The following is a 14,462-nucleotide window of genomic DNA, read 5'->3' as shown; positions in this document are numbered from 1 at the left end:
CTAGCATGTAGCTGAGCTAGAACTAGCATGTAGCTGAGCTAGAACTAGCATGTAGCTGAGCTAGAACTAGCATGGAGCTGAGATAGAACTAGCATGGAGCTGAGATAGAACTAGCATCTAGCTGAGCTAGAACTAGCATGGAACTGAGATAGAACTGGCATGGAAATGTGATCTAGCTACCATAGAACTGTAAGAGAACTAGCATGGAACTGAGATCTAATTAGCATAGAATTGCAAGTGGGAAGTTATAATGACACGGGCATTCATGCTGTGAATCTTTCTGTCCTTTCTCTCTCTCTCTCTCTCTCTCTCTCTCTCTCTCTCGCTCTCTCTTTCTGCCTGCGATACTTTATCAGCTCTCGCTTGTCTCTCTGTAACACTCGTCATCGCGACTGCTTTGCATGATGAAGAAATCCCAGCGCGATGTCATGTAGAACATAATCGCTTTTTATCCGGAGCTGATTTGAGACACGAAACCCGTTCGCTTTGCTTTTTTCTCCTCGACTCCAGCGAGGAGAACCGTCTCTGGCAGAGCACCAAAAGATAATTATACCTCAGAGAGAAAGAGAAAGAGAGAGAGACAGAGAGAGAAGAAGAGCGATAGAGTGAGGATGGAAAGGAGTCTACGTTCTCGTCTCGTCAATTGGAACGTCCTTCCCTACCTACGTTTTTTTTTCAAAAGGGCAGCGCTGACACCCCCCCACCCCCACCCCAAACCCCTCCCGCCTCGTCCGTAAGGGACATGTTGGTAAGGAAATTAAGAGCTTGTATTACTTTCCATTGAGAGCGTCAGAAGAAACGACATGGCGGACAACAGTCACTATTGGAGTTCAAAGGGTTCCTCGAGCACACCCTCCGTAGCACCTGAAGTAATGACAATCGTCTCCCTGATGTGTCTCATGCACTCATTTTTTCTTTCCATTCATCAAGAAATGCCATTAATTGCTTCCAAACGGTTCTCAGACCAGACTTAGACAGATGTAGGTCTCACGGTAATCCGTGCCGGTTCCTCTGAGAAAACCTGCTTGCCTGGAGCCGACGCTTGGTCTTCTAAAGCTCCGAAAGCTCTTTGTTACCCACAAGATTATTTTGGTCTCAGCTCTCTGAGGACCTCCGAGATGTTTTCTTTGAGGCCTCTGACTTTATGATTAGTTGAATTTTTTTAGTTGACAAATGCATTTAAAAAAAAGAAGAAGACGTGGACAGCTTTCTTTTTGTCCTATTAATAAAGTGAAAGATTCAGGAAAGGTACGAGCGAAAGGTGACGCCTCTGAATGTCCTACTTGCTTATTAAACGTGCCATTTTTGTTCTCGCTTTGTTCTGTGTTAAAATACCTGCTATGCTAATACGGCCACTCTCACCAACTAGGTCAGTTTCTTGTCTCTCTCCGTGTGTGTGTGTGTGAACGTATTCTGGTTTCAATCACATCACACACTTCAGAGAAACTGGTAGGAGCCTAAAAGCACAGTTTACAGTCCATTATACAATCATTACACCACCATCGGCGGATTAGCAGTTCTCTCACCACAATCACTGAAGCTCTCCGTTACTTCCTTCCTAGCTTTATTTTACACTGTAATGGCTATAGGGTGGTCCTACAGGTCAGTGATAACCCTGGTACAGGAAGTTAGAGCACAAAGTGGAGGTGAAGAACAGCCCGAGGTGATGCGGAGACCGTTAAAATGGTGTAGGGCTTCACATCTAGCCATGGATTAAGGAGTTAAATTTGTCCTTGATGTTTGCAGTGAAAACTGACTGAACGGATTGAAATAACGATTCATTTTCATTATGCATTTTATATACGACTTGTTACATCTAGAATTCTGCTGCTCTGAATCACATTTAGAGAAAAGGAAGTGCCAGAAGATTACCTATTTAGATGTGTTAGCTATGAGAGACAGTGAGCAGTTCGAGTTTCTCCTGCTGCTGTTTTTAGTTTTATTTCTCATCTGAACATTTTCTTCTCCAGTTCCTCAAATTCATCTTGTGCCTCGACCCGTTTATGAACATCACCGTATTCGCTAAAGAAGTTTCACCGCATGCTAAACTCCTCCATGGAGCTCAGTGAGGTCATTAGGAAATGTGTACAATCGCTGCCTCACTATGGATGGAGCTGGAAATGGCTGTTACTATGGTTACAGGTGGTTATTAGCAGCGCATTCATTAAGTTTCAACTGATGAACGCGAATTATATTAACTTTCATCCAATCACAATCCACTGTTCACACCTGAACTCCTTCCAGCCAATCACAATCCACTATTCACACCTGAACTGCTTTCAGCCAATCACAATCCACTATTCACACCTGAACTGCTTTCAGCCAATCACAATCCACTATTCACACCTGAACTCCTTCCAGCCAATCACAATCCACTATTCACACCTGAACTCCTTCCAGCCAATCACAATCCACTATTCACACCTGAACTGCTTTCAGCCAATCACAATCCACTGAAGATCGAAACCACGGTAGGCTCCCTTTTGCAATAATAATGTGAGCAGGAAACTGACTTGGATTCATTCGAGGCAGTCGTTTGGATTTGCATTTTTTAAACACTAAAACTGTTTTATCAGCGATCTGATCCTCGCATGGATCAGAGGAACGATTATACACTCCTGGGTGAGACGTAGCAGTACGAGTGCGTTAAAGAGTGTTCTCACCTCCACCGTGTCCTGATTCACATCAGTGCGACAGGCTGCTCCTCGTCCACTCTGATTGGCTGAAAGGATTCATGAGACTTGTATTGCACTTCATCAGTGTTTATGGGCAGAGAGCTAACGATCATATGCTCTTTCTCTCTCTCTCTCTCTCTCTCTCTCTCTCTCTCTCTCTCTCTCTCTCTCGCCATCTCTCTCGCCATCTCTCTCCACTTCTCAGGCCATCCACATTCACGCCGCTAATCAGCGAGCGCTTGTTAATCAGCTAAGAGGTCGTCTGGAGGTGAAGGAGTGTGTACACAAAGTGTGTGTGTGTGTGAGAGAGAGAGAGAGAGAGAGAGAGAGAGAGAGAGAGAGAGAGATAGCTTTCAAATTAATGACCTACATGAACCAAGTCTTTTTACTGTAGAACATAAACTCAACATGAGCAGACATGTTCACAGTGTGCTTCTGGAGATTTGTGTGAGATTCATTCAACTAAAAGTGTGTGAGTAAAGTCAGGTACGGACGTAGGTGAGGAGGCCTGGGGTGCTCCTCACCTACCAGAACTTTTTAGCAGGAGATCTTCCACCCCCAACCATGGAAAGCAGATCTTCATGGAGCTTGAAGGCCATATTCCATGCTACAGCACAGGGCTGGAAAAACAGTTCTCCTGATACTTTTGGCCAGATAGTGGAAATTCTAATAAGCAAAATGATGATGAATTCAGAACGGTGTGATTTCCTCCACCGTTGTTATTATCTCGGTTTGGAAGATTACGTGGTTGCCTCAATCGAAATCTGATCGTCAGATCTTTATGAATAAAGTTTTTTTCTCAATTATTAAAATAGACAAAGGGAGCGATTCATCACGCTGTCAGGTCGCCTAATGTGATCATTAAAATGATGGACAGCTGGAGGGCGATGAACCGGTGGTCACACCCCCCCAACACGACGTAACGAACGTGCAGAGGCCAGAGTGCGGAGCGTAATGAGGGTCAGGGACACGGGCAGGTACTCTAACTGCTCCTGTCGTCTTTTTATTGTTTTATTCTCCTAATGAAGCTTGTAATATACTCGCTCCTGAGGAACTTCAGCCTCAGAAGCACAAATAGCTTCTTATCCACTCAATAATAACATTCGAGACATATCAGTCTGGAATGATCAACGCTCACGTCTGCGTTTTCAACCTCTGGTATTAACAGACTCTTGTGAAAGCCTCACCTTTTTATCCAGGTATTGGAACACCGGTCTTTTCAAGTCATTTGTGGTTCTTCACAAAGCTGGAGGCACACAATCGGATTCAATTTTTCCTTCACTCGAACAACGAGACCCAAACCTTTTTTACAGCATGACGATGCCCCTGTGCACAAAGCCAGCTCCATGAAGATCTGCTTTGCATGGGTTGGAATTTAAGATCTCATGCTATAGAGCTCCAAACCTATTGAACATGATGAATATGAACACTGACTGCACCTCAGACCTCCTCACCTTCTTACCTACATCAGTACCTGACTTCACTAACACTCTTCTGGCTGAATTAATCTCCACAAGCACACTTCAAAATCTAGTGGAACGTCTTCCCAAAAGAGTGGAGGTTATTATTACAGCAGATGTGGAATGGGATGTCTATAAAATACATCCCAGTGTTATCCAGTGTCCACAAACCTTGGGCCATGTAGAGTAGATGTTTGTATACAGTGTGTGACTTATCCATTATCCATCACAGAACGATGCAGTGAAGATCTCTGGGCAGGAGCTCAGTGGTGTGTAGATACACGTATATGCTGATTGGTTAAGAGGTGAATTTCCAGACTGGAGGTTCAGGTGTGCATTTATTATTTATTATCCATGCAAATGAAAGGCGCTATATTTGGGTCGAACCCGAACGAGGTGCTGATATTAACTCTTAACTGGCACATTTATTAGAAATGAACATGTGAATGAATGAAGCAGTAAATACTCTCTTTCCAGCTGTTATCTCTCCTGCTCCCCAGCTGCATTCTCCCTCTCTCCAGCTGTTCTCTCTCTCTCTAGCTGCTTTCTCTCTCTCTCTCTCTCTCTCTCTCTCTCTCTCTCTCCAGCTTTTCTGTCTTTCCAGCTGTTTTCTTCCTCTCTCCAGCTGTTTTCTCTCCATCTCTCTAGCTGATTTCTCTCTCCAGTTTCTTTTCCTCTCTCTCTCCGAATGTTATCTCTCCTCTCTCCAGCTGCTTTTTCCAGCTGTTCTCTTTCCAGCTGTTTTTCCCTCTCTCCAGCTGTTCTCTCTTACTTTCCCCATCTGTTCTTTCTTTATCTTTCTAACTGCTTTCCTCTTAATCGCTCTCTTTGTCCCTTCAGTTGCTCTCTCTCTCTCTCTCTCTCTCTCTCTCTCTCTCTCTCTCCCTCTTTTTACCTCCTTACTCTCTCCATCTTTCTCCAGATATTCTCCCTCTCTCCCTTTCTCTCTCTTTAAAACCCCTGGTCTGCACTCACCACACACTCATTAAATCAAGTCACAATTAGCAGCTCTTCATTAGCAGGTAACGATTGATTATGTGATTACAGCAGTGGATTACAGTAAACATGAGGAGACACCAGACACCAGAAAGCATCGTCTGCTCGTAATCCAGACGACTCTCAAACAAATCTCTGGATAGTTCTAGAATTACAGATCTGCCAAAGTAAAGAGAAAGAGGAGCAAAGGAATGTTTCAGCAGCTCGTTCAGGAGAACTGACCTGTGCTGCTCCAGATGTTTCTCCTGGAATACTTTCCTTAATACTATCACTTACAGATCGTTGTTTCTGCCAAGAGCATTGATTAATTCATTTTATTGAATGCAGAATTAAAAAAATATGTAATGTGATCTTTTTAATCCCATTCACCAACAGGATTTCAGTCATTTCTTGACTGCTTTTATTTAGTTTTAATTTTCAAATAAAATATTTTCTCATCAATTCAAGATGAAAAAAAAATCCGCTTGAGTAACACGGACAACATCGTTCTGAATACGGTTTCCCCAAATAAAATCTTCTGGCCTTGTAGTAAAAGGAGGGAGGACAGAAGGAAGGGTAGAAAGAAAGGGAAGGAGGAAGGACAGAAAAAAGAAAGGAAAGAAAAACAGGAAATAAGGAAGAAAAAAGGATCCTCAAAAAGTGAAAAAAATGTATGTATGGAAGGAAGGATTGAATAGAGGATCCTTAAAATATGAATTGATGGATGGAAATAAAAAAGAAAAAACAAGAGAAATCAATTATAGAAAGAAAAAAAAGAAAGTAATTATGGATAGATGATGGACAAAATGAAACAAAGGAAGGAAAGACAGACAAAGAAATCTAGCAGAAAGGAAGGAAGGAAGTAATGACAAAAGACATGATGGATGGATGGACAAGAAAGACAGAAAAAAAACAGTCCTACAATATGGGTGGATGGATGAATAGTTCGATGGATGGATGGATGGATGGATGGATGGATGGATGGATGGATATGGATGGATGAATAGTTTGATGGATGGATGGATGGATGTGGATGGATGGATGGATGGATGGATGGATGAATAGTTCAATAGATGGATGGATGGATGGATATGGATGGATGGATGGATGGATGGATGGATGTGGATGGATGGATGGATAGTTCGATGGATGGATGTGGATGGATGGATGGATGGAAGGAATTACAGAAGCAAACAAATAATAAAGGAAGAGCAAAGCATGGACTGAGGGACAAAGAAGGATGGAAACAAGCACAAGGAAGATCTAAACCGAGGAACATAGTAATAGTGTGAATTATTTTTGAGGATGAACATGTCCTTCACCCTGCTGGAGATGCAGCAGACCTCAATTCTGTGGCATTAAATCATTATGTAAAATTTCTGTTTAAAAGTCTCGATTATCGGCCGTGACGCAAACCAAGACGCTTCTCAGTCTTAACGGATGGGAGAGAGGGAGAGAGAGAGAGAGAGAGAGAGAGAGAGAGAGAGACAGAAGGTGCAATTACGTATACTCCAACTTCATATTTTACAATCATGTCTACGCTGCAGATATTTAATATATTCGGTTGATGAGGAGTTGGAATGTCCACATTTTCACCAAATTCCTCCCTCGTCTTCTTCTCCCTTTTCATTTCCGAGCTCTTGTACCATTTTGTACTCTGGGAAAGTGGAGCTCATTACAGTGTGCTGTGAATCAGGGGGTTATACACACAGGCCTAGCTTAGCCTAGCGCTCTTTATTAACAAAAGCTTTTGTTGATTTTTCTGAATTTTTTTTTTTCTTTTTGCTGCTGGCCCACGGTCTTTAATATTGACTGATAAGAAGCAGTGGGATGAAAATTAGCGAACAAGTCGTATTATTCCTGAGCGGATCTGTTATGACTCGTCAGACAGGATCTTTTATATGTAAATCTTCATAATGGGCACGTAACATCTTGAATTTTTTTTTCCATCTTTCTTTTTGTACGTCTTTATCACTAATAGGGTGGAAAAGTTTCTGTGTGTGTGTGTGTGTGGAATTCATTAAAGATGAATCTGCAACTGAAGCATGATGGACCTCTTCCTATCCATTGCTTTTTATATAAACTTCATAAAAGACTTGGTTTTTTTCTTTCCTTTACAGGCAAATTAGCCCGAGAAACGGTTTAATAAGCGATAAAGTCTGGCGCTGATGTCGCTCATAAAGCGGTGTTTTAAAAAGTTGCATGAGAATTCGCCTTTTTAACTGGACCGGATGAATTCATCCGGGCAGAAAATGGGCCGTTTTCCGGAGAACTGGACGAGGAACCGTCGTTACGTGATGCGTTCTACGCTACAGATCGTTAATTAGACCGCCATTTCTTTTTCTTTTCTTTTTTTTTTTTTTTAAGATCTTTCAAAGCCGGCCATGGTGAAATGCGAAATGGGTTTTAATAGACGTCGGATTCTTGTTCTTCGGCTCGTTATGTTCGTCCTTGTTCATGTCTGCCGCTACGTTAATGTTATCTGCGGGTCTGTCGCATTTTAACTCATCCAACATTTCTTAATAACTTCTTTGCCCTTTGAATTAAAAAATATAAGAAAACATCAATTTAATTTTTTTCCCTACACAAACAAGGTCACGATTTAGTTCGGCTAGCGAAGCTTCCCTTTTCAGAAGATGAATCGCTGCTCGGCTGTTTGAAAGCAGTCATTAACGCATTTGCTGGGGTTTATTTTTTTCGTTTTTTTTTTTATTTCTTTTTTGTCTTTTATGTGCAGGAATGCGCACAAGAAGCAACTAGCTGATAACTTGAGCAAAATAGACAACATCCAATCGAGGCTGAGGTCCAACGTGCAGTCTGTCGAGATGCTAAACCAACAGGTAAGACACCTGAGCAACGTCAATTTCTTCTTCCTTATTTTTAGGTTAACTTCTATAAACAAAGTAATAAGATAAATTATTGGTTAAGATGTTGGACTTTGGTCAAAAGGTCTTAGGGGCACTGCTGAGCCACTGCACAAGGTGTCTAAATGTGAGATGGAACGTTTTTGCGATTCAAATCAACACATCAAATCACATCGATTTGAAAAACTGTGCATTGGATACAAGTTGACATTTGTATCACGAGGCGTCTCTTTGAACATATTTGCATCAGTAAAAAACGATTTATTTAAATATAATTATCAGTAGATGCCCTTTACTTTTATTATTTAAAAAGTGACCAATAATTTGTGAATAATATTTTCTATGTAGATCAATTTCTCCTCGCCAAACCGTTTCTCAAACGCGAATATATTCTATAATTCTATAAACATAAATGTAAGATTGGTATGTGTTTTCTGATTGGTATGCGTTCCCGAGTCCCCTTTAACTCTGGAGTCCGCCACTCTTCTGGGAAGATGTTCCATTAGATTTTGTGATTTGTGCTCATTCAGACAAAAGGGTTTTGATAAAGTCAGGTACTGATGTAGGTGAGGAGAAAAGGCCTGGCGTGTCGCCGACTTTGTGCTGATAGTTTGGGGAAGAACCACATACAGCTGGAAAAAAGTCGGATGTCCCAATACATTTGACCTACAGTGTAGCTCTGACAATTTATTCTACAAACCAGCAACAGACAGATTTTCCCCTAATCAGTGGGAATACTGGATTATGATTGGCTGGAGGTTAAGGTCCAGAAGTTCAAAACAAGAACACAGGAAGTTTGTGGTCAGTTGAACCCGTTAATACAGACTTCTAAGTTATCAGACACACATATGTTTTAATTGAATGCTTGAGATTTCTCGGACATTGCTTTATTAGTTCTTAGATAAACATGCTGATGGACGAGTTTATTTTAGCTCATTGAGAAAAAGGCGAGCAAGTTCCTTGCGCATCCGTCTTGGCTCTGATGGAAATTCGACCCGGCGTGATTAGTTAGGAGGATCTTTAAAGAGCCGGGTTAATATTTGAGAACGTCATTAGCCTCTTCATAATTAAATGATGGCTGTGATCCTCTTAAGCTGACGAAAATTAGAGTGTCTTCCAGAACGCAAAGTTAATTAGAAATTCAACGAGACCAGACATCTGGTAGGACGCAGACGAGCTGTGATGGCCAGTGGGCTAAAGTAAATTGCAAATATTTGAAGTAGGAGTAATAGCATGGCCTCTTTAATAGTGAGAATAAGATAATTGTACAGATAGTTTTTTTTTTTAAATTAATGTTTAGCATGAGAGATGAGAATTAATCCAACTTTATATATGTATAAGTAGATACACTCGATTAGAGGATGGGTGGAGGTATAAATTTAATAACCTTCACACTTCTGGGAAGATGTTCCACCAAATTTACTGGAGATTTTGTGGAGATTCATTCAGCCACAAGGTTGTTAGTAAGGTCAGGCACTGATGTAGGTGAGATGCGAAGGTCTGGGGTGCAGTCAGATTTTGCATTCATCCCAAAGGTGTTCAGTAGGTTCCAAGCTCTATAGCAGAAGATCTTCCACTCCAACACATGGAAAACAGGTGTTCATGGAGCATCGTCATGCTGTTTCCTAGTTCAAGTGAAGGAGAGATTTCTTGCTTCCGCAAACCTACACAATTATGTGCCTCCAAATTTGATGTACCAGTTAAGGGGAAAGAAAACACACATGTCTGGAAAAGTTGAGTGTCCCAATACTTTTGACCTTATAGTGTATACATGGGAAAAAAAACAAATAGATATTATTTCCTAGTTCAGCTGTTTCTTTGTCACAGGACTCGAAAAAACTCTTGCATATTTCAGATGAGATATAAAAGCAGGTGGAGGTTTGTGGCGTTTGTATGAGCAGAACTATAATGAAGGTGAAATGAGATAAGACCCCCCACCACCACCACCACCACCTCCCACTATCCAGGGCCATTTACCCAACAAAGGTACACTATAGCGAATCGCTGCCGTTTAAAGCCGCCCCTATATGCGAACACGTGTACGGGTCTGAATACGCAATTAAGAGAACGTTGCTCGCAGTGGAGCTCGAGAGGCGACGCCAGGCTGTGGGTTTCAAAGCGACGAGTTCAGGAGGGAACGCTGTAGAGAAACAGAACAATCAGAGAAAAGTCACTGCAAAAAGCTTTAAAGAAACGGAAGCAGCCGTCGGTCAGTCGTGCCTCGTCTTTGGAAATGCAAATGTGTTCCCCATTCATCACGAGTTTAAAGCCTTTTCCTCCATTTTATTTAGAGAGAACGGTGTGATATATTTTACACCAAATCCCTCATATATGGAATCTAGACAGAACAGCTCATGTTGCATCAGTGTTTTCATTAGAAACTGTGAACTCGCAAGTCTTTACTAAATCAAGGTTGGTGGTTGTGAGGTAGGACCAGGACCAGCTGACGGATGTGTGAAGGTACAGAATTAATAACGGGACTGAGGGTTTGGTTTGCACAATTTCTGAAAACCTTTCATGGGAACTTTATATAGGGAATTTCTTAGAAATATTCCAAGTCCGTATCTTACCAGTAATTTATAGTATTAATTTAGAAATTTCTGGAAATGTATATAAACTGTGTCATATACAAATATCGATATAAACATTTTGTTTGGCAATAAGCTGACATGCATGCAAAATAATAGATTAAAAAAAATGCCATTTTCGACTTTTGATTTAATTGTTAGAATAATTTTGTATATATGTAATTAACATGAATATTCGCCAAGATGGACATTTTTGACATTATTTTGGGTCTAGAATTTAAGAAATGACTTGATGTTATGGAGGAATGCCCAGTGCATGTAGGGGGCGTGGCCTCAGTGACCGTGTGCTGTGTGCATGTAGAAATTCAACCAAAACTGCATTAAATCTAGTTGTTTAAACCAAGATTATCCTTCAAGAGTTTTCAATAATTATATTTAAGTTCCCTGTAGTAGGTTAACATGCAATTTTGTAAATTCACAGTTTATTCCTATTAATTCCAGGTAAATTCCATATATTCCTCTTAATTCCCTTGGAAAGTTTCCAGTCTTGAAAGCAGCTGTACTAAGGGTTAATAAGAGAATTAAAAAAGTACTAGTAGGAAGTTCTACCTCAAACATGTGCGAGACATCTTTGTGATCAATGTGCTTCATGTTGGGGAACGCAGACTAGGCCATGTGTGTGTGTGTTTTAAGGAGTGAGGTCATCGTGAAGGAAGCAGACTCAAAGAGCAACAAGGAAAAGAACGATTGTTCTGCTGCTACTGAAGTACACTAAAGCGATCTCGCATGTTTCCGTGTGTAAGCGCCGAGGCTGGATAGCGCACACAGCGAATACAAAGTTCAAAGGTCGAGAGCTTAGCACCAAACCAAACCATGTGATTAAAGGCTTTATTGAACGCACGGTCAATACCGAAGCAGCATTCAGGAAAAAGAATCCCGCTCACACAGGACAGTGGAACTGCAATCGAACGATTAAATACCGTTACTGACTCCTGTCCAGTACGGATGTTTATCTTCATTACTTCTTATCTCCATCCATAGCCAACAATAAGTTACATTAAAGATACACATAAAGCAGCTACCAATGCAATGCGATACGATTCCCCTAACACACTTTCAGACCTGGGGGTAATTTGGAACCAGCCAACCTCCAGGATGAAATCCAGAGGAACCTCGCACAGACACAGTTTGAACAGGGAGGAGTTAAGGATCGAACCCTGGAATAATATCTCTGTGTTAGTAGTGCTACTGCCATCAACACCACCTTTACACCAGGTGTCTCTCAGAGCTCAATCCTCAGCCCTCTTTAATTACCTCTCATATTCACCACCAGGCAGGGCCTTCATTTTCATCGACATGCCAATGAAAAATAACTACTCCATCAACTGGGGCTATTGTTAGTGTGTAAGTGTGAGATTGATTTTGTAAGAATTCTAAATTGCAAATAAACATAAACATTGCAAAATTACAAAAATAATACTAAAACTATAAAAGGACGAGAATGGGACAAAGAAAATGGCAAAGTTTTTTTTTTTTTCATCTATTTAGCAATTTTTTTTATTTTCATAAAAAATTACGTTAAGACTATTATTACTTTCAGTTTTTCCATGGTACAGGAAAACATGTCGGAAATCATGTCCATGCTGATGAGACATGTAACTGATGCTATAAATTGTTAATAAGTTGTTAACATTTGTTAACCCGAATGCTTGTGTTTGTGTATTTGTGTGCTTGTGTGTGTGTGTGTGTGTGTGTGTGTGTGTGTTTATGCAGCTGAGCAGAATGAGCGAAGAGAACAAGAAGAACAGGAAGCTGCTGGAAAAGGAGAGGAAAATGCGCTCACATCTGGAGCTGTTGCTGGGCTTCAGGGTCACCCAGAGCTCGGGCCGCCTTACTTCTCCTCCATCCCTGGAGCTCTCAGACCTAGATCTCGAGTCGGTTCAAGCTTGCTTCTCAGTGCAGCTCGGGGGAATGTGGGAGAAAAGACCAAAGTCTGCTTTACATTAGTGTTAGGGGTTACGTCGATCAATTACATTAGCAAGAACCTACAACTTCCACACACAGAAAGGTCACACACACATGACCGACATGGCAAGTGACCAATCAGGGCTTTCCCTTTAACTCGATGATCAACACGTGAAGGGTCGAGCACTTAGCTTTGTAGAAGTAGCAAAAACATGTCCAATTCCATGAAAACTCTCGCTAATATTTATCGACTCATGATAGGAACAGGTAGATTTAGGGATTACGGTTAATGTTTGAAATACGACCAGACCCTTAGAAAGTAGAAATTTTTGGAAAGCGAAGACGCAGTTTTCAGATCTGTGTGGATCGACATTAGACATTATAAGAATTTTAATCTGATTCTTTGTGATTAAAGCTTCATCATGAACTTTGTGACATGAACTTTGATTCCTACTCAAAATTACAAGGTGGTATCAAAATGTTTTGAGACTAACAGTGCTAACTGATGGGATTCTGACCACGTCTGTTATCACGTCTGTGATTTCCCCATGGACAGCAAGTTAGAACGACGAGCAAACGTGAAATTGTGCATGGAAATGGTCAAATCTGCCACATACAACATACGTTTGACGTATGGCGATGCTGCAACAAGTCGTTCGAGGTGTTTCGAGCAGCATTGGTGCTTCAAGAGCTGAAGAACATCACTGGAAGACGACGAGAGATCAGAAAGACCTTCAACAAGCTCAACCTCTGGAAAAAACTTCCGGCAACTCGTGCATGATGATCGTCAGAAAACGTTTTACGTGATTTTACTACCACACCCGCACTACTCACCAGATTCAGCTCGTAAGGAATTCGTTTCTTTTTTTCGAAGATGAAGATGCAGCTCAAAGTTCGCCGTTTTGACTCGGTTGCTGAGATCCGGTGCAAATCGCAGAAGGTGCTTCAAAAAAGAAGATTTGCAGGACACGCTCCAGAAGAACGTTGGGGGCGCTGTATTACCGTGCAAGGGGGCTATTTTGAAGGTGATGGTGTGGAAATACTTTCTTGTAAACAGCACTCGTCTTAAAAAGTTCCCATTTTTTTCTAAAAATAGAATTTGTTCAATAAAAAAAATAACGCTTGCATTAGGATGAGTTGTGAGTTTTCGTAGCTTGTACGGTGTCACAAACATGAACTATATAAATAAATGACCTGAAAAAGATGGACGGAATACATACAACTTAGAAAAATGTCCCTGAACTTTGCGCCGAGCGTTCCATTACGCCATCACTGGTTTCTAATGACACGTTGGGGTCGTGCAGACGTGAGAAATCTAGAGCAGGGGGGCATTTTTAATTCATGAGTTAGTGGTCAGTGATTGAGGTGTGTTTTCTAGCCCTGTTTGTGTGTGTGTGTGTCTGTGTGTGTGTGTGTGTGTGTGTGTGACCAGGGACGTATATTTTACACTGAAAATGAGCTCTCATCTGTGTGTGATTGTGCTCATGAATAAGTGAAGCGATGGATCACCTGCTGTCTGTGGCCTGCATGTTGATAATGCATCGTTATTTTGGGTTCATTCGTACACCGCAAGTCGACTTCGCTGAACGTGGGGTTTTTCCTCACGGGAACAAAACGTGGCAGTGAGAAGAAACGTGTGATCCCATGACCGGGTGATAGAGCGATGATGAAGACGTGTCACAAAAGAAAAAACTTTTCAAAGATTACATGATACATTTATATTGATATATTGAAAATATTCTCATTTCATTGTTTCTAATAGAATATTTATTTATAATTTTTAATAAAAAACACTTTTAAATGTAGTTGCTTGTTTCTTTATTTTAAAACAAAACTGCATCCACGCTGTATTGACAAAAGTATCAGGACACCTGACTTCTGTCTGTGCTTCTTCTATCTTCCTCTCAACCCCAAACCTGCTTCAGCCTGACTTTTGTGACTCTCAGCACACTGATCTATTAATAGAATGATATTAATGACTCAAACACTGATTGA

General features: G+C 41.1%; 1 protein-coding gene across 3 annotated transcripts in view; it reads left to right on the top strand.

Moving 5' to 3' along the window:
- Positions 1 to 14,163, top strand: part of LOC124375649 (plectin-like) — a 95,657-nt gene extending 81,494 nt beyond the window's left edge. For 2 of the 3 annotated variants that reach the window (XM_046834181.1, XM_046834180.1), the window contains exons 19-20: positions 7,848 to 7,950; positions 12,276 to 14,163. In XM_046834181.1, the coding sequence (XP_046690137.1) occupies positions 7,848 to 7,950; positions 12,276 to 12,509 (337 nt within the window). In that variant the 3' untranslated portion in view covers positions 12,510 to 14,163. Of the gene's footprint in view, positions 1 to 356; positions 604 to 7,847; positions 7,951 to 12,275 lie in introns of those variants that run through there. The other variant, XM_046834182.1, reaches the window with a different exon arrangement.
- Positions 14,164 to 14,462: the final 299 nt, after the last annotated feature.

The sequence above is a fragment of the Silurus meridionalis genome, chromosome 21 (assembly GCF_014805685.1).
Source record: "Silurus meridionalis isolate SWU-2019-XX chromosome 21, ASM1480568v1, whole genome shotgun sequence".
Classification (NCBI taxonomy): Eukaryota; Metazoa; Chordata; class Actinopteri; order Siluriformes; family Siluridae; genus Silurus; species Silurus meridionalis.
This window is presented reverse-complemented; position numbering and strand designations above follow the sequence as displayed.